Below are 20,001 nucleotides of genomic sequence, written 5' to 3' on the forward strand. Positions count from 1 at the left end.
TTTGAGATTCTGGTGTATACTAAAGTTCAGTCCCACCTTGTGGACTGAACAACTACTGAATTCTTGAACCTTCCATTGATAGGCAGACATTGTTGGACTAGCCGGACCACAGTCTTTAAGCCATTCAATAATCCCATATATATTCATTCTCCCAATTCTGTTCCCCTAAAGCCGTGGTCCTTACATTCCCTAGTGCTACAATCCTTTAATACAGGTCTCCTTGTATTGTGGTGTCCCCCAACTATGGTTTATTTTTGCTGCTACTTCGTAACTGTAACAATTATTTCTGCTGCTACCTCATAATTACTTTTGCTACTGTCATTAAACGTAATGTAAATCTGTGTTTTCCGATGGTCTTGGACAACCCCTGTGGAAGGTTTGCCCACAGGTTGAAAACCCCTGTTCTAAAGACCCCTCCTGACTAATACATTGAGCTTGTTGGTAATTCTCCTACAAGGATAAGTGGCTGTTTGGGCTGGGGAGGGTTTTAAGGCTACAAGAGTACTTGACTTCAAGGTAATAAAATTAGGGAATCCACCCTCCACCGTTTCCCAGGAATGTACCTCAGATCTGGAGTCCCATGAGCATCCCAGCATGGAGACTGCTCACTTCTCTCTGGGATGGGTCTGCACTAATCACAGGGATTTGTTCTTTGGAATAAGGCTCTGGTATTCTATTTGGTTTCATTTAGGAACTTCTCCTTCCTAAGCTTTAGGAAATTAGATACTATATGGTTTGCAAAGATAATCCTCCAAATTTAAACTCTAATCAAAATCCAGAGAACCTGCAAAGATCTCATTTCCACATTTAAATGAAAACATGCTAACACACTTAAGTCATTTTTGCTTTCAATATAGTTTATTCTGATGAAGTTACAAAAGTAGATACAAAATACTTTTTTAAAAAGTACAGTTAACGACTTAGAAAAATAGAATAAAGCCCTAAAGGTTTAAAAATACAACATAATTTTTTCCCATGAGTTTTTTTTTAGATGGTAACCAAGACTACCTTATGCAAATAATTTTTGATGCAGACCAACACAGAATGTTGTTCTATAAGCAGCCCATAGCACACTGGCTATCCGTTTGGCTTTACTTGATACTCTGATGAGAAAACTGAATCTCCATGCAGCTGCTTCAGTAAAATTACTGCTGCCATCTGTGCTCCAGAGCCCCTCAGAGCCAGCATCTAAACTGAATATAAAGACAGGAAGACCACGACTCCTTCCTTTCCTTCTTTGCCACAACTCCCACTGACCTCAGGAGGAAGGTGCTCAGCAGCTCATGTCCAGGCTGGCACTGTTCAGGCCAGGGCTCCATCCTGACATGGGTAGCTCCCAATGAGAGCAGAGGAGACCTGGCACCATGACTAGAAACACACTTGTACGGCCCACACTCTTCAGGCCTGAATTGTTTATGCTTCTGAGGTAATGACTTCATGTCTGAGAAGCTCTACTACTGTATGATCTTAGGGCTTAGAGAGAAGCCAGGAGTACACACAGGAAACCTCACCACCAGGACGATACCTGGCCTTTGCTGCAGTCATGAAGAACACAGACCTGCAGTTCTCCAGTGAGCAGTCACGTGAACTAGAGCTCTGCAGGCCAGGGTGAAAAACCCTTGGCTACCTGGCTGCTGCTAAGTCACTTTGTTCTGCCAGCAGAGCAACACTACAGGGGCTGTCAACACAAAAACTGGATAGCAATGAAGTATGACTAGTTTCTTTAATCCTTCTATCATTGTCCAAGTTTTGAAAAGTCCTGGAAGTTAAAGCACCACAGGCTAAGGTGGGGTTCACCAGGCAATTGGAAGCCACTGAAACCAAGTCTAGGGAGCAGAACAGTAGGAGCTGAGTCCTCCTACTGGGGTGGGGGTAGAGGAAGGGGGCAGGTAGTAGGTAGATAAACCCAGGACGGACTGATTGCTTCTGATGTTATGAAGGCACCCTCCTGCCAGGCTCTGCCTCAGAGGTGAGCAAACAGCATGTGTACATACTGCTGGTTAAGGCAAGTGAGTTTGGGAGTTTGGTACTCTTTTCATTTAAAAAGACATAAGGAAAAACAAAGCCAGGGGACACACAAGGAGGCAGTCAAGTTCCAAACCACCAGCAAGGGTGTGCTGTTATGTCCCATATGCCCCCTATCTTAGCATCTACCCATCTGGAGCTCAGTCACAGGGAGGGCATTTCTGTCACTGAAACCTTTGATTTGATGGTGCCAGATATCATAAAAATGATTGAGCCCTGGTTAAGAAAGAGAATTTCACTTAAGCAAATCAAAGTAAATGTTGTGGTTGAGGGGTGATGCTTTCTTGGTGGCATCTAGAAGCCTGCTTCCTGTCTGCAGAGCAGAACAGCTGACATCTGGATCTCTGCATACACCCGAGTTAGGAAATTGTTTCCAAACCATAATCCTGCCTTGAATTCCTCTAATGGCGATATGTGGTTTCAGCAAAAATAAGACAAACCGTTCCTTGAAAATTCTAAGCATACTTAAGAACATACTAAAAGTTAGTTATTAAAACTGGGGCTTCTGCCAGGCAGTGGTGGTGCAGGCCTATAATCCCAGCATTTGGGAGGCAGAGACAGGCCGATTTCTGTGAGTTCAAGGCCAGTCTGGTCTACAGAGTGAGTTCCAGAATAGGCTCAAAAGCTACAGAGAAGCCCTGACTCAAAAAACAAACAAGCAAGCAAACAAACAAACAAAAACAACTAACAACTAACTAACAAAAAAAATTGGAGTTTCTAAGGAATTCTTTCTTGTACAGTTTTGTGGAGTCAAAAATAACAAAAGCCTCCTCAACTCTAACCTTTATAAAACCATGCCATGTAGGTGGTCAGTAAGCACTGTGTAAGGCCCAGTTCTGACACACTGAATGCTGATAAACTACAGCATGGCCATCGGGCAGGTGTCCAGGATACTTAGGATGCCATGTATACTTGAGGAGGCAGCCAGAACTGACTAGATCTGAGGACCAAATGAAGGCAGGCACCTTCCTCAATAAAGGTGTCTTTTATCCTGATAGCGTAAGGAATTGTCAAGTTCTGATACAAAGACAAAGTAGGAGAGACCCCTAGAGCTCAATGCAGCCTTTGTGTAGTAAAGATGAAGCACAGCTGTTCACTCATTCCCCTGGTTGGGTCTCCAGCTCCAGGGAGACCTTCTGCAGGCACAAGCACCCTCAAGTTACTTTTTTCCTTATTGCTATAAGTCTGCATTTCTACATATAAATGTAAGTTTCAAGTTGTAATAAAAACATGGAATCACTTAGCAAATAATCAAGTACTCTAAATACTTTCTATTATCCCCTCCAGAACTGCAAGGCCTCACAAATTATCAATGAAAATAGTGGCTTTGAGGCCCAAGTCTGTCACAGTTTTTTTGGAAGTCTCTTGATCTCTGCCAAAACCTAAGTAAAGAGTTTTAAAAGGAGAACCTGCAAGGCCGCCATCAGAGGACACAAAGACTACATCTGTTATTCACCCTCATCTAGACAGACAAGGACTCAAGCCCAAGAAAGTTTTAAGTCACTTAAAATAACTTTGGTTAATCTCATGTCATATATGCCTGTGGTTTAAGCCTTGTGGATTTTGCATAACAAAGTATTTTTTCAGCTACAAGTTCACCATGTAGCCCAGGCTACTCTCCAATGTGCCTACCTACCTCTGCCTCCACAGTGTCAGGTACAGGCATGCACCATGATGCCTGGTTAAAAATAACACCAGCACACAGGCGCAAACCTAAGGCTATCTAGGGGAAACAGATGCTCTAGATGCTAGAATTCAGAAATGGAACACCATTTCAATTTGCAAAATGAAGCAAAACCGATCCGTATGAAGAAATTTGTTCTGAAATCCTTAATGTCCATTATGCAATCACATGGAAAAACTCAAATCACTTTCATGAACAAAAGATCAGCAACAAACTACAGGTTAGTCGTAAGGTTACAACAGAGGACACTAACAGGACAGGATGGCCACACAGCAGCTCCGATTCGGCTGTGCCATAGATCTTGTACTGAAGCTATCCGGCCAACCTACCTTTGGGACAATTTTCTCTGCAATGGGTCTTTTGATCCTGTTTTCTTATAGTCAGCATCACTAGTCCATACCAGACAGCAATGAGAGAGTGCTAACAGTTAGATAGAGCAAGAGGGTAACTGTGTTCTAGAAGAAATATTTATCTGTCTTTAGATCCAAGCTTCTCAATTAATTCCTGAAGTGGTGCCAATTCACGCCTATCAATCAGATTAAACTCCTGGAAAAGAGAAGAGGAAAATGTAAGAAAAAAAAATTTGGTTTTTCGAGACAGGGTTTCTCTGTAGCTTTGGAGCCATCCTGGAACTAGCTTTGTAGAACAGGCTGGCCTCGAACTCACAGAGACCCGCCTCTGCCTCCCGAGTGCTGGGATTAAATATGTGTGCCACCACTGCCTGGCTGTAAAATGGTATTTTATATACAGAATTGCCTCGCTCTAAAAAAGAGTCCTTTTTTCATTTTCTGCTTTTTAAAAAGTTTTTACTTTTGTGTATGTTTGCCATATATGTGGGGGTGTCTGAAGAAACCAGAAGTGAGTATCCACCCCTGAAGCTGTAGTTACAAGTGGTTGTGAGCTCCCCATGCAGGGGCTGGAAAATGAACTCAGGCCCTCTGCAAGCGCAGGAAGTGTTCTTTACTGCTGACCCATTTGTCTCTCCAGTTCTCTTTTCTGGTTTTTTTAAATGAGATCTGGCTGGGATTACAGAGATATGACATCATGCTTTGAAAATTCTTTAGTATCTTTTTCAAATAATGTGGATTGTTTTGACCTTTTAAATTTCTAATTCTGAATTAGTGCTCTTAGGCAAGAGGCTGCAAACCTGGAAGCCCAAGGGAAGCCCAAGGCAGCTGGACCCAAGTAGGATGCTGCCTTTCTTCCTTTCTTTTTTAAAACTTTAGTTACTTATTTTAGGTCTATCTGTGAGCCACTGAGAGTTTATTCAGCACATGTGTTCACGTGCCTGTAGAAGCTAGACAAGGATACTGGATCCCACACAGGTAGCTGTGAGCCTCCTGATAGGGGTTCTGGGAACTGAGCTCAGGTGAGGTCCTCTGCAACAACTGTGTGTGTTCTTAACTGCTGAGCCATGTCTCAGGCCAGAGACACCGCCCTTCTATACTGCATCATGAATGAATGAAACAGTGTAGAAAAGAAAACAAAACTGGGAGCAGAACCACGCTTGCACTTAGATGGTCTACATCTATGAATAAGACACAGTGTTCTTGCTAAGTTAGCCAAGTCCAAGGCCCCGAGATCAATATGGCTCACCTACCTGAACAAAGAAAATAAAGTGCTTAAAGGAGGTGTTGAGGTGGGCCTCCTCTTGCAGCTGCATCACGGAGTCAAAGTGCTGGTGGTAAATATGGGCGTACACCCTGAAGAGTCGCTTCAGAATCGTCTTTGCCACAGACATAAAGTTTTTGGGAAATGGGACACCTGCAATTGAATGCACGCCTGTCAGTCTTTCATCGAGTAGGATGGCGTGAGTCCTGACACTGCGCGAGCACTGCAGCACGTGAGCTCAAGCACTGCCGAGTCTACTCCAGAGCAAAGCAAACCCAACCCGAGTATTCATCCTCCACACTGACACAGGTATACAGACTGCTGATCACAGTTCAAATTACATGTCAGCTGTTTAATACCAGTTTCTCCCTAAGATGAGATGCAACAAGAGTAAGCACTTCGATTATAAACATCACTTTTGTCATTTGTAACAGGAAAAAGAAATAGAAATGAAAATTTTCCTAAACAAAATAAAAGGCAAATAGCCCTCAAGTCAGTAGAGAGCATCTCATCCTCTACAGTGTTCTGGAAAGTAAAAGTAGGTCTTCATTTTCCCAGGCCCAAAAGGGGTGATCCTTCCTGAAACAGACAACTGGGACCTCATCCCTTGTCAGAAAAAAGAAACACCTCTTGAGAGAAAGGTGGTATGGGGACCTCTTGAAGCAGCGGCCAAGGGGCAACTGGCTACATTCCTGAGAAGCTTGGCTGACAGACCAAAGTCCTTTAGAAAAGGGACAGGAGACTGCCGGAGCAGGCACTGGCGACATAACCAACACTAGGAGCACTGAGAAGGCTGTGCCTGCTGAGCACGTGCTGCTTGTCTCTAACTCCAGTCAGAGCTACGTGATCTGTGAGAGGCCGTGGACTCCACAGGGAGCCCCAGGTTTGACAAATCACCTTCAAAAACCAGTTCCTCAGAAACATTCTAAACAAACACCTTTCAGCCTCTCAGAAAACGGAGGCTATGGACGGCATTCCTCCCTTGTATCTTTACTTTCTCTTTTCTTTAGCCAGCCCTTGAAAGCTTGATATTTAATAAATTTTGCTTATTTTTGTTGTATTCCCAGCCCCTAGTCTTAGCTAAACATAGTGCAAACATTACACTGGAGCTTATAAGCTGTTTCTCTGGATAGAATCCTAATATGAAATTCTAAAAGGGCAGGTTTTAAAATCAAGCATCTTTTTTCTTAAAATTTCTATCTTGCTAATGACTTAAGATATGCTGCTAAAAAAGGAAAAAGGGAGGAGCTGGAGAGATGGCTCAGCGGTTAAGAGCATTGCCTGCTCTTCCAAAGGTCCTGAGTTCAATTCCCAGCAACCACATAGTGGCTCACAACCATCTGTAACGAGGTCTGGTGCCCTCTTCTGGCCTGCAGGCACACACGCAGACAGAATACTGTATACATACATACATACATACATACATACAGACAGACAGACAGACAGACAGACAGAAAGGAAGGAAGGAAAAGGGGTCCAGGGAGTGGTGGCACATGCCTTTAATCCCAGCACTTGGGAGGAAGAGGCAGAGTTCCAGGCTAGCCTGGTCTACAAGAGCTAGTTCCAGGTAGGCACCAAAAAAACTACAGCGAAACCCTATCTCAAAAAAACAAAACAAAAAAAGGAAAAAAGAACAGTTCTAACCAATAAGCTGAAACAACTAGCAAAAATTACAATACTGATAATAGGCTAATGGGGAGGAGGCAGGGGGAGGAGTCTAGAATTATTACAGTAGAGAGAGAAGCTGAAAAAATAGCAGGATTTTGGGGGCATGGTGGTGAGATTTTATAACCTCAGTGAGGTAGAGATGGAAGGACACAACATACAAGGTCATTCTTAGCTACACAGTAAGGTCAAACCGAGCTAAGTGAGATCTTGCCTCAAAAAATTAAATCAAATGAAGCTTAACTGAGTAAAGATGTAGCTGTTTCAATCTAAGTACTTTCTAAACTGAATTTAATAGAACACAATCAAGTGGAGCCAATATATAATAAAGTATCTGTGAGGAAAGAAACACAAGGTTCAATAGAAGACTGGTAAAAGCAAGCCAAGTCCAACAGCTTTTTTCTTTGAAACAAAGTCTCACTCTGTAGCACAGGCTAGCCTTGAACTCCCAGCAATCCTCCTGTCTCAGCCTCTGGAGTGTTGGAACGGCAGGCATGCTCTACCATTTTCCTCAACACCAGTCTAAGTATAGAAACTTGATCAGCCAGCAGATTGGCTGATGGGTAAAGGTACCTGCCGCCAAGCCTGGTGACAGGAGTTCAATCTCTGGGGCTCACGGGGTGAAGGTGAGAACTGACCTCCCCAAGCTGTTCTCTGACCGCACACCCTTACAGTGCTACCCAAGCTCCCACCCAGACTCAGACACACCGGGGCATAGAATAGACAAATAAGAGACAAATAAATGTTGGTTTGCTTTTTTGAAAAATTGATTTAAATGTTTCTCCCAGAAGTGCCTCTACTTCGACTATGAAGAAGAGCACAAGAATCTGGTAGCAGGGAGGTGGTGGTGCACGCTTTTAATCCCAGAACTCTGGAGGCAGAGGCAGGTGGATCTCTGTGAGTCTGAGGCCAGCCTGGTCTATAGTGTCTACAGGCTCCAAAGTCACATGAAGAAACCCTGTCCCAAAAAGAAAAAAAAAAAAAATCTGGTAAGAAGCTGCTCAGAGCCCAGGAAGTGCAAGCAAGCTAACTTCACTCTTCAGTACAATAACAAAATCAAAACAGTAGCAAGTCAGAAATGCTCTACTAGCAGAACAGTTTAAAAAGAAATGGAGAGGTTGGGGTGTAACTTAGTGGTAGAGCATGTGCTCAACCACGTGAGGGGCCCTGGGTCTGACCTCCAGCACCAAAAAAAGCAGTAATTTACAGTCATCAAAAATAGACAATGAGCTGGGCGGTGGTGGCGCATGCCTTTAATCCCAGCACTCGGGAGGCAGAGGCAGGCAGATCTCTGTGAGTTCGAGACCAGCCTGGTCTACAGAGCTAGTTCCAGGACAGGCTCAAAAGCCACAGAGAAACCCTATCTTGAAAAACCAAAAAAAAAAAAAAAAAGGCATAAAAATAGACAATGATAAAGTATCTGATGAAAAAAGGCTGGTGAGACGGCTTAGCAGGTAAAGGCAGCCGCACAAGCCTGGAGACCCCAATTCCATCTCCAGACACCATGTAAATAAAGGTAGGAGAGAACCAATTCCACAAAGTTGTCATCCTCTGGCCTCCACTCATGTACTGTGGCACACACACACACATACACGCACAATTTTTTAAAATCTACACTTTTGTTGTTGTTGTTGTTGGAGACAGGGTCTCACTATACAGCCCTGGCTGACCTGGAACTCAGAGAGATCTGCCTATGACAGTCTCTGGAGTGCTGGGATTGAAGGTGCACACCATACCCAGCTAACATTTATTTTTACTTTGAGAAAATATTTCTGTATTTTTATGACAAACAAACAGAACAAATATGAAGAATACAGGAAGCTAGCCCTGTAAGGTGATCTGAAACTATACAATTTCCACAAGGTTTGCAAGGTCCCAAAACACGGCAACTTACTCTATACGTGATTTAACTGAGGAAGGAAAGGCACTCATCAAAGCGGAACAAATTGGCTAACTTCTGTCTGGAAAAAAGTTTAAGCAGCATTCAGAATAAAAACCCTAACAGCCCAAAGACTTAATTAATAAATAAGATAAAACATAAGCAATGCTATTACCTAGAAACAAAGAAAACTTTTCTCACTGTTAAAACGCAATTCGGGGTTGTGAGCAGAGCTCAGGAACCAGATATGTGCCTCGTGCACACATCAGGCCCGGGCTTCAATCCTAGCACCACAAAAAGCAACAACAAACCCATACATGTTTTAAAGAAAATGAGCAAAAAAAAAAAAAAAAAAAGTGAAATGTATATTGCAAAACACTCTAAAATAAGACCAAAGGTGCTTCAGAGAACATATAGCTTACATCAAACCAACTATAACAGACAAAGGACATAAACAGAACAGTAAAAAACAAGCATTTCATCTCATTAATAATTGTGTGTGCATGAGCACAACATGTAAGGCACATGATGGGGTCAGAGGACAACTTCCTTTCACCATGTGGGTCTCAGGGATCAAGCTCAGGTCACCAGGCTTGGTAGTAAGAGCCATCTCGCTGGCCCCATCATCAATATTTTTAAATGGACGTTAAAACAAAAGTTTAGGGCCAGTGAGATGGCTCAGTGGGTAAGGTGTTTGCCATGAAAGCCTAACAACCTGAGTTGGATCCTCAAAATCACAAAGGCTGAACACAGTGGTGCACGCCTTTAATCTCAGCACTCAGAAGGCAGAGGCAGGAAGGTGAGTTTGAGGCCAGTTTGGTCTATAGAGCAAGTGCCAGGACAGCCAACACTAAATGTTAAGATCGTGTTTCAAAACAAACTAAAAAAACATGTAATGGTGGAAGGACCAAATCCAAGAAGTTGTCTGACCTGCATATATATACCATGGCACTCACACCACACACACAAAATAATTAAAATATATCCAATTTAATCAAATTGGAAGAGATAAAAAAATAAGTATTAACTGGAATGAAGAAACACAAGTAGGCATGCAGGGGGGATATACAAAGATACAAGCTTTTGGGAGAGTGTGGCTTTCTCTGTTAAACTGATTTAAAGTCAGAGCACTTAAAGATTACAGCCATTATTCAGAAAGACAGTTCTACTCCAATAACTTACCAATCTTCGAAGGGAAAAGGGTCTCGTCATCAAGCTGATCCTGAACCCAAGTCATCAAATAGTCAATGTATTTTGGTGCAGAACATTTGATTGGCTTTTTAATATTAGTGCCATCTGCCCAATGGTATTCATACCTGCAGAGAACAACAATGTGTTACTGACAGTTGTTAAATCTTAACATGTACAACCTGTAATCAAAGCAGGTTAACATTCTGTCCACAGAAATTCTATGAGACTTTAAGAAGTTATAGGAAAATATCAGCCTATTTTTAACCCAGTATCTTTAAGACAAATATTTACTTCTGGATGTGCAGCTACTTTCATTAATTCTAAAGAGGTACCAGGAAAAATGAGCAAATATTAAAAGACCACCTAGAAATTCTTGTAGAAACTAAATTTAAATTTAAAAACAAACAAACAAACACGGACAGACTTTCCTGATGAACCTAAGTACTAAGTCACATTTCTGTTAAATTACATTCATCTGTGTGGGCATGCACACACTGTACATCTTTCAGGCAATCTTGGCAGCAAGCGCCTTTATCCTCTCAGCCATCTCACTGGCCACTGACTCAAATTTCTATGCATTTACTCCTACAACAGAACAATACAATTATAATATAAATATTAAATACTGAGTATTCATATACCAAAGTAGTTACAATAATAGCCATTGCTGAGAAGTCAAGAACTCACAAACTGAATTGTCTGTATACGAAGAAATAGGTAAGAGCAATCTTTATTACTTAATGTTTATCAATTATAAAAGAAAGTAATTCAAAAGCCTCTGTACCAGACTAGATACATACCTGGGACCTGCGGACATGACTGGGCAGCTTGCCTCAGTGCAGAATTCTGTAATGGTTCCATACAACATGTTGATCTGATTGAAGAAATCCACAGCTGCAAATACAATGCCATAACTGTGTTAAGTGTCTATGTAAACCATGACAAACCAAACACCTCTCAACTGAAGGAATATAGATGATATTTTCTTTTTGGAAATGGGGTCTATATTGCCCAAGCTAGTCTGGAACTCCTGGACTCATGCAATCCTCCTGCCTCAGCTTCCCAAACAATTGGGATTACTACAGCATACTACCATGTCCAACTAACTAAGCAAAATACTGGAGCTGATTTTAACTTAGTGGTAACTAAATAGTCATTGGAATATATTATTTGATTAGATCCAAGGAGTTTCAAGATTCACAGCTTATCAAACTACACACTATCATCTGTTAGGAAAGAGAAAAAGGTACATTCCAAACACAGACTTCAGCATCAGCATTTGGCCACTCAAAAAGGATCTGGAATCAAGGACCTAGTCTGGGTCTGTACTGACAGAAGAATTTAAAAGAAGATGGGACCCACATGCCAACAGTGCTGGAAGTTCAGAGAAAAGGTAACACCTGGAAGGACTGAGGCAGACACAGAGGACATTCCAAAGGAACTTTCACTAGATCTAGAGAATGAGGAGCAAGAAATGAGTGGCAAACATGATTAGGTGTAAAGAGAATTATTAAGACTCGGAAAGTTTTTCAAAATGCCATGATTCTGTCTAAAGGAATACTTGAAAAAAACAATGATTAGGGCTTTCAAAGTTTCTACAAAAATGGATTAAGAAAAAAATTCTGCTTCATAAAAACTTGATAAAAACTCCCTATCATTACATTTTATTTGTAGTTCTTTTTTTTTTTTTTTTTTTTAATTTTTCGAGACAGAGTTTCTCTGTGGTTTTGGAGCCTGTCCTGGAACTAGCTCTTGTAGACCAGGCTGGTCTCGAACTCACAGAGATCAACCTGCCTCTGCCTCCCAAGTGCTGGGATTAAAGGTGTGCGCCACCACCGCCCGGCTTTATTTGTATTTCTATCATCATCGTCTTGAGAAGACAAAGTTTCTCTGTGTAGCCCTGGTGTCCTGATCCGAAGATCGGCCTGCCTCTGCCTCCCACGGACTGGGATTAAAGGAGTGTGCCACCATGTCTGGCATCTTAATTATATTTTAAAGACAGCAACATTAGGCCTAACCTCAATATTCTCACTGAAGAAGGATAAGCCAGATGGTGACATTTCATGGGTATGAAAAGCCCAGAAAGGTTCCAACTGCTCCTTTCATTCTCATCCTCAGGAGGGTGCAGTGGGGTCTGCAGGGTCTCCACCATGTCATAAGAGAGTAGATGAAGAAGCAGACATGAGGACCTAGCTGACTATTAAGTCAAACAATAAGGAAAACTCCCAAAGACATAAACAATGTCATATTTCTCAATGAAACTTAGTTTTTTAAAAATAATTAAAGAGCCAGTCGGTGGTGGCACACACCTTTAATCCCAGCACTCGGGAGGCAGAGGCAAGCAGATCTCTGTGAGTTCGAGGCCAGCCTGGTCTACAAGAACTAGTTCCAGGACAGGCTCTAAAACTACAGCGAAACCCTGTCTCGAAAAAAAAAAAAAGAAAAAGAAAATTATTTTTTTAAATAAAAGTATTTGTTAACATGGGGTAGGGTTATTTTTATATGAATCTAAAAGTAAGTATTTTCATTTTTCTCAGTTTAAATTTCCCAAACAGTAACATTAGATACACTTTACATAATTAAAAGTTGTTTGACATGCTCGGTAATGGGATTTTAAGACCTATTTTTACTAGAGGGGAGAGAGTTGAGGTGCTGGTGGAGGCCAGAAATGTTGGCCCCTCTAGGAGTTGAAGTTACAGAGACACCTGATGTGGATGCTGGGAACTAAACTCTGGTCCTCTATAAGAGCAGTATTAACCGCCTTTAATCCCAGCACTCGGGAGGCAGAGGCAGGCGGATCTTTGTTTGTTCGAGACCAGACTGGTCTACAGAGCTAGTTCCAGGACAGGCTCCAAAGCCACAGAGAAACTCTGTCTCGAAAAAACAACAACAACAACAACAAAAAAGAACTTAAAAAAAAAAGAGCAGTATTAACTCTCAGTATTAACACTGAGCCACCTCTCCAGGCCTCCAGTAATTTTTAAGAGAATGAAGAGACTCTGGGAACAAAAAAGTGTTTTTTTAATAGTATTTTACATTTTATTTATTTATTGTGTGCACACACTCGAACATGCATGTATGTCCATATATATGAAGCTCAGAGGACAATCTCCAGAAATCGAGTCTCATCTTCCAATGTGGATTTCAGAGACAGAACACAGGCTTGGCAACAAGCATCTTCACCAACTGAACCATCTCGATGGCCAGAGACAAAAGGCTTGAGAAGATGATTTAGAGCAGTTAAGCTTCAAAGAAAAATCTAAGACTGCAAGAGGCCAACACATGCCTTCAGAACAATGTAATTTGAGGTTTAATTTAAAATATTTTAAATTATGTGCATTTGTATCTGTTTATGGGTATATTCATGTGTGTCCAAGTGCCTGCAGAGGCCAGAGAGACTGATGGATCTGCTGGAGCTGGAGTTACAGGCAGGCATGACCTACCCTATGTGGGTCCTGGGAAACAAACTGGGTCCTCTGCAAGAACAGCATGCACTCTTAACCAGTGACACATTTTTTCCAGCCCCAACTTGATAATTTGAATAAAATTAAAAGCAGGGGTTTCCCTAAATAAGTAGTACTTTACATTGTTCAAATAACATAAGCCTCCCACTTTGCATGCATATTTTTAGTTGACCTTACTCATTTCTTCACAGTATTTTCCCCAGGAAGCAGCCTAAAGCACTCAGCATTTCTCTTCAAGTCTCCACTCAAGCACACAAGCAAGGACTTTAACAAGTAAAGTCTAGATGTATTTCTATTCATGTTTTTATACAGAGTTGTTATATTACAACTGTTATACCTATTGTATAGAAGATAATTCATTAAACATGATTTTAGCAAAATCTACAAGTCAACAAGTTTAACGTCCTTACAAACTTACTGTTAACAGCAATCCATTCATTGAGGTCCTCGCCCTCCGGCAACATGACAGCTTGCCGCAGATTGCCACTTCCCAGAGTGGCTTCTGCATGTTTTAAGAGTTCATACTGATGGGAGCCTTCAGGAATATTCTTCTTTGGTTTGAATGTTTTCGAAGAGCGGCTGCTGCTGTTGGGTTAAAAGTAAAAATGTATGAATTTTTAGAAATGAAGCAGACTGGCATTTCTGCATATAAATGGGTGGCTCTATTGGGGGCTAGAAGATGGCTAAGCAGTTAAGAGCATATACAGATAAATAAATATTGGAATAAATAAGTTGATCAATAAAAATCGCTCCCTGGAAAAGGCCAAGCTGGAAGAGAGGACGATGATGGTGAAAGAATACAGAGTGCCAAATGCCCAAAGTTCAGGCGGCCCTGAGTTCCAGCATTGGCATCATGAACACACACACACTTTTCCCACTTACAACAGCAAGAACACAGACTGGATAGATGACTCTAGTTAAGAGCACTTGCTGCACAATCATAGACAAGAGTTTGGATCCTAGCACCCACACAACAAATCAGGCATCCTTGTTCATCTGTAATCCCACTCTAAAAAGTGCTGAGTGTTTCAGGCTAATTCTTGAGTGGAATACCATGAAGAAATGAATAAAGTCTACTAAAAGCATTGATACATGCGAAGTGGGAGGTTTATATGGCATCTGAACAATGTGAAGTACTACTAATTTAGTGAGGAGGAGACAAGAGTGTGATGGTTTGAGTATGACCACCATAGGTTCATATTTAAATGTTTAGGGAGTGGCACTATTGAAAAGGATTAGGAGGTGTGGCCTTGTTGGAGGAAGTGTGTCACTGGGGGTAAGTAGGCTTTCGGGTTTCAAAAGCCTAAACCAGCCCCAGTCTCTCTCTTCCTGCGGTTCAGATGTAGAACTCGCAGCTACTATATTCCACAAGAGGATCTGATGCCCTCCTCTGGCATCCACCAGTATTAGATGTACTTGATACACACATACATGCAGGCAAAACATACACAAAAAGGAAAAATAAATCTTAAACTGGGCAGAATGGTATACAACACTCTAGAGGGAGGGGCAGACAGATCTCTTTGAGTCTAGCCTGGTCTACACAGTGAGTTCCAGGACAGCCAGAGCTACATAGCAAGACCCTGTCTCAAAGAACTGAAACTTTTAAAAAAAAAAAAAAAATACAGTGATGCGCCAAATGAAGGCATGAAGACAGTTAAATAATCCAGAGGATGGAAAAAAAAAAACATTTTCTTTTTTGTTTTGTTTTTTCGAGACAGGGTTTCTCTGGAGCCTGTCCTGGAACTAGCTCTGTAGACCAGGCTGGTCTCGAACTCACAGAGATCCACCTGCCTCTGCCTCCCAAGTGCTGGGATTAAAGGCATGCGCCACCATCACCCGGCTAAAAAAAAAAAAAAAAAAAATTTTAAGTCATAGATGGGATAAGACATTCATATCCAAAATACATGAAGAATTCTTACACAACTTAAACCAAAAAGGCAGATGGATACAACTACTGTACCATGTAACACATACGGAAATGTCACAAAGAAACCCATTAGTCTGTACAGTTGACAGGTGTTAACAAAATAAAAACAATCTGATTTTAAAATAGGGAAAGGATACCAAAAAACTTCATTCATCCACAAATAGCCTGAAAACACACACAGTGATATTCAACATTAGTGGTCACTGGGAGAATGTAAATCAAGAGATTCCACTTCACTCGAGTATAACAAAAACGACAACTGCCAGACAGATATGAATTAGAGAATTTTGAAAACTCATACAGTGAGGTGGGGCCATAAAATGTAGTACAGGAATTTAAAGCTTGGCAGTGCCTCAAAAGGCTAACATGGAACAGTTCACTCCTTTCTTTTCCTTTATTTTATGGACTCGGTGTACTGCCTGCATGTATGTCTGTGTGAGGGTGTCGGACCCCCTGGAACTAGAGCTTACAGTTGTGAGCTGCTATGTGGGTGCTGGGAATTGAACCTGGGTCCTCTGGAAGTGCAGTCAGCGCTCTTAACTGCTGGGCCATCTCTCCAGCCTAACAATTCACTCTTAATACCCAGGAGAGAGCATCACACACACACACCCATAAACCTGTAACCAGATGTTCACAGCTGCGTTGTTCAAAATAGCCAAAGAATGCAAAAAGAAACAAAAACCCCTCAAAACCTAAAGCACCAATCAGCTTAAGTTATAAATAAAAAGACTTATGTTTACCTTATCTAGTTGAAGAACTCAGACTACCCCTGATCAAGAGGCCAGCTCTACACCCAAGTACATTCAGGCAACACTAACTGGATTCAACAGGTATACGTGTGAGTATGTGTGTGGGCATAGATATGTGTATGTACACACACAGTGTATGTGTATATACAAACACACACATATAAAACAATGTAGAAGAGAACATGAATTTGAAAGGGAGAGGGCACTGGAGGAGCTGGAGCTGAGGGGAGGATATGATGAAAAAAAAACTTATCTGTGACGTTCTCAAAAAATAAAAACCTTTAAGCCGGGCGGTGGTGGCGCACGCCTTTAATCCCAGCACTCGGGAGGCAGAGGCAGGCGGATCTCCGTGAGTTCGAGACCAGCCTGGTCTACAAGAGCTAGTTCCAGGACAGGCTCCAAAACCACAGAGAAACCCTGTCTCGAAAAACCAAAAAAAAAAATAAAATAAAATAAAAAAATAAAAACCTTTAAAAAGAGAAAAAAAAAAAAAAACGATTCACATCTGGGGCTGAGATTAAAGCGTCCACCTTTAATCCCACCCAGCACCCAGGAGACAGAGGCAGGTGGAGCTCAGAATTCGAGGCCAGCCTGGACAACGTGATGAGTTTCAGGCTAACCTGAGCTACACAGTGAGCCCCTCTCTCAAAGAAGACCCACATTTAAAGCAGGCCTGTCCTGGGGGCCTAGGCTGTAATCCTAGCTACTTGGAAGGCTGAGGCAGGAGGAGGCCAGTTCCAAGGCCTGCCTTAGATGGAGGAAAAAAAACAAACACGGCGCCAGAGCCCAGCTTCTCAAATGTAAACCTGTGTAAAACCATGAGGATCTGCACGCACTTTCTTAGCCTCCTCTAGCCACAGAGGCACCGCGCATTTTCCGACACGGCGGGCCGGGTGCAACTACACGTCCGACACCGCCCTCCGCTCGGCACCCTCCGCCGGGCCCTCAGCAGGGCCCCGCCGCCGACCCACACCCGCCCCGCCCCGGCCCGGCCCACTCACAAGAGGAAGCTCATCCTCGCTAGCCCGAGGGGCCCCGGCCCCCGCCCCAGTCAGACTCGGCGCCGCCGCGGGCACCGGGAAGCGGAGGGCGGTCCGCGGCTGAGTACGGCCGCCGAAGCTTCACGGCCCGGCCTTGGAACTGAGGTGCAGCCGCCGCGAACCAGGACGGACGGCAGAGGCACCAGAGCAGCCTCCCACACTTCGGAGAGCCGAAATGCGGAACCAACGAGACCTCGCGAGACTAGGCTTCCTCCGCCCCGCTGAGCCTCGCCCTGCCTCTCGCTGAGCTCAGCCAATCAGGATTCCGTGGGCCCTGGAAGGCAATGTGGCCCAGCTCCGCACTACTGTCAATTCTTCCGAGGCCCAGGGACCTCTGCCAGCGCCACAGTGTTTTGCTACCTAGGACTTCATTCCTTTTTCTGAAGGAATGCTATTTCAGCCACATCATCTGTTGATGAACACTTGGGTGGTTTCTACACGCACACTATAATACTGGCATGAATGTTCACGTGCATGTTTTGTGTAGGTGAAGAATATGTGGACATCAGGTGACACCGTGGTTGAATGAATAGAAGAAGGACAAAGAAAATTGTGGAGATGAATGGTGATACAGGATGCGCAGTGGCAAAGATCCAGTACTTTGCTGCTTAATTGCTGGTGGTTTTAAACCGTTCAAACGTCACAATGACAGTTTTATTTTATCAACTTTTTTTTTTTTTTGTCCCTTTGTTAAGACAGGACCTAATCTATCCCAACCTGGTTTAAAGCTCAGTAAGTAGTCAAGGATGACCTTGAATTCTTGATTCTCCTGCCTCTGCCTCCAAAGTGCAGAAATTACAGGCTTAAACTGCCATGCTGGGCTCCTTTATTAACTTTTCAAAACCTTCTTTACAAATTTGTATTTATTAGTGTGTGTGTGTGTGTGTGTGTGTGTGTAAGGACCACACGTAGGATTTGGCCATGCTAGGGGGAGGGGTCGCTGTCCAACCCAGATTATCAGGCTTGCTCACTTTACTATTGTTTTATTAACTTCTATAACTTCTGTAGTTTAATTTGTATACAATTTAGAATGATACAGATTTGTGGTTCTTTCTTTTTCTGATTTTTGAGACAGGGGTTTACTACATAGTCCAGCTGTCCTGGAAGTCACTATGGAGATCAGGCCTGTTTCTCTGTGTTTTATTTATTTATTTTGTAAGGTGTGTGTGTGTGTGATTTTTTTTTTTTTTTTAAGACAAGAGTTTCTCTTTGTAGCCCTGGCTATCCTGGGACTCAATTTGTAGACCAGGCTGGTCTCATACTCAGAGGTCCAACTGTCTCCTGCCTCCTGAGTGCTGAGACTAAAGGCATGTGCCACCGCCACCTGGCTGTAATTATAGTCTTTACATAACATATTATTAATGTTTGAGTCTGTGTCCTTGTGTTTATAACTTTATCAAGACAGGCCAGGCATGGTAGTGCATACCTTTAATCCCAGCACTGGGAAGTAGAGGCAGGTGGATCTCTGTGAGTTCCTGGCCAGTTTGGTCTACATAGCAAGTTCCAGGATATCCAGGACTACATAGACTCCTGTTTCAATATACACACACATATGTGTGTGTATGTATGCATATATATATATTCTATATATATGTGTGTATACATTATATATATATATATATATGATTTGAGAGACTGGAGAGATGGCTTAATGATTAGGAGTATTTATTGTTCCAGTATAGTTCTTGAATTCAGTTTCCAGTGTCCACAACCGTCTACACCTCCAGTTCCAGAGGATCTAGAGCCTTTTCTGGCCTCCACAAGCACCAGGGCATGCATGTGTACCACACTCATGTACACTGGCAAACCGCTTATAAAATAAAAATAAATCCTCTCTTAAAAAGAAAAAAATGACAGAATCAAGGAACTCCGGGTTCTATTTGATCCACCTTTTAATGAAATTGTTCTTAAAATTGAAAATTATTAAAGCTATGGTGGGGAGAAAGGTATTTATTAGAGAAACCTCTCAGTATGGTAGCTGTAGGGGGAAAGCCTTAGGGATTAGGGGAAATCTCTGGTCAATATTTAAAGAGGATATCTGTATAATCCACGGAGGGATCAAAGATAAAGTTTCCCAGTGAGTGAGGGGAGGGGAGAGGAGAAATAGTTAATTGCTGTTGCTACAGGGCAATTTGGTCTCCACCAGACAGGGACCACAGACTGGGTGCTTTAATCACAGGGGCTCCGCAGGATGGAGAGATAGCTTTACACCATCTGGTTACAGCAGATGTGGAGAACAGAAGGTAAGCAGCAGCTGAATGGCCTCCTGTCCTGCCTCTTCTGACCGGCTCCCCACCCCCAGCCCCTCCGCTACCCCGCTTCACCATTCAGTTCCCCTTTTGAGCTTCCTCCTGCAAAATTTGCAACCTTGACTTTTCATTCTGTGTCAGCAGCCCACAGCCTGGTTTGCAGAACTGCAGCCTGACACTCCCCGCCCCCACACAGAGCCTCTTCCCTGGCTCTGGACACGGCCTCTCCCGGACAGTAGGAGCCCCCACTCAGGTGAGTGAGCAAAGACATCAAAGCTTCTAAGCTGTCCCTGCCCCGTATCTCAGGCTGCAGACTGTGAAAGAGAAATCTCAATGTATTAGAAACAAAAACCCCACTCATGGAGTATGGAGGTTTCTATTGTGAAAATGACTTAAAGTTCCCGGTCAGACTTCTGTGCTCACCATATACATCTGTAGACAAAAGACATGCCCTCTACCCTCCTGGAGCTTGGCTGAGTTAGGCAAGGTATGGTGTGTGTTTCAGGCAGACCTC

At 42.8% G+C, this 20,001-nt stretch overlaps 1 protein-coding gene across 2 annotated transcripts; it reads right to left on the reverse strand.

Moving 5' to 3' along the window:
- Positions 1–836: 836 nt before the first annotated feature.
- On the reverse strand, positions 837–17,429 carry Mob1a (MOB kinase activator 1A). 2 transcript variants are annotated; one of them, XM_050164951.1, is made up of 6 exons: positions 17,200–17,429; positions 13,938–14,101; positions 10,856–10,949; positions 10,047–10,180; positions 5,310–5,473; positions 837–4,255 (listed from the first exon to the last, which is right to left on the reverse strand). In XM_050164951.1, exons 1-6 carry the CDS (start codon positions 17,211–17,213, stop codon positions 4,178–4,180), a joined length of 648 nt encoding a protein of 215 aa, XP_050020908.1. In that variant the 5' UTR covers positions 17,214–17,429; the 3' UTR covers positions 837–4,177. The 2 variants fall into 2 exon arrangements, with proteins under 2 accessions (XP_050020908.1, XP_050020907.1); XM_050164950.1 differs by having other exon boundaries at positions 13,938–14,104; positions 17,200–17,428.
- Between the last annotated feature and the right edge of the window lie 2,572 nt (positions 17,430–20,001).

This window comes from Alexandromys fortis, unplaced genomic scaffold (genome assembly GCF_014885135.2).
Source record: "Alexandromys fortis isolate MF-2015 unplaced genomic scaffold, M_Fortis_MF-2015_v1.1 scaffold_138, whole genome shotgun sequence".
NCBI classification, from domain to species: Eukaryota; Metazoa; Chordata; class Mammalia; order Rodentia; family Cricetidae; genus Alexandromys; species Alexandromys fortis.

Excerpts from the sequence above, each read along its gene's own strand:
- Mob1a (XM_050164950.1), bottom strand. Across the intron at positions 10,181-10,855 it reads GTCATGTCCGCAGGTCCCAG|GTATGAATACCATTGGGCAG; the intron begins GTATGTATCTAG and ends TGTTCTCTGCAG. Across the intron at positions 4,256-5,309 it reads ACTTTATTTTCTTTGTTCAG|GAGTTTAATCTGATTGATAG; the intron begins GTAGGTGAGCCA and ends TCTCTTTTCCAG.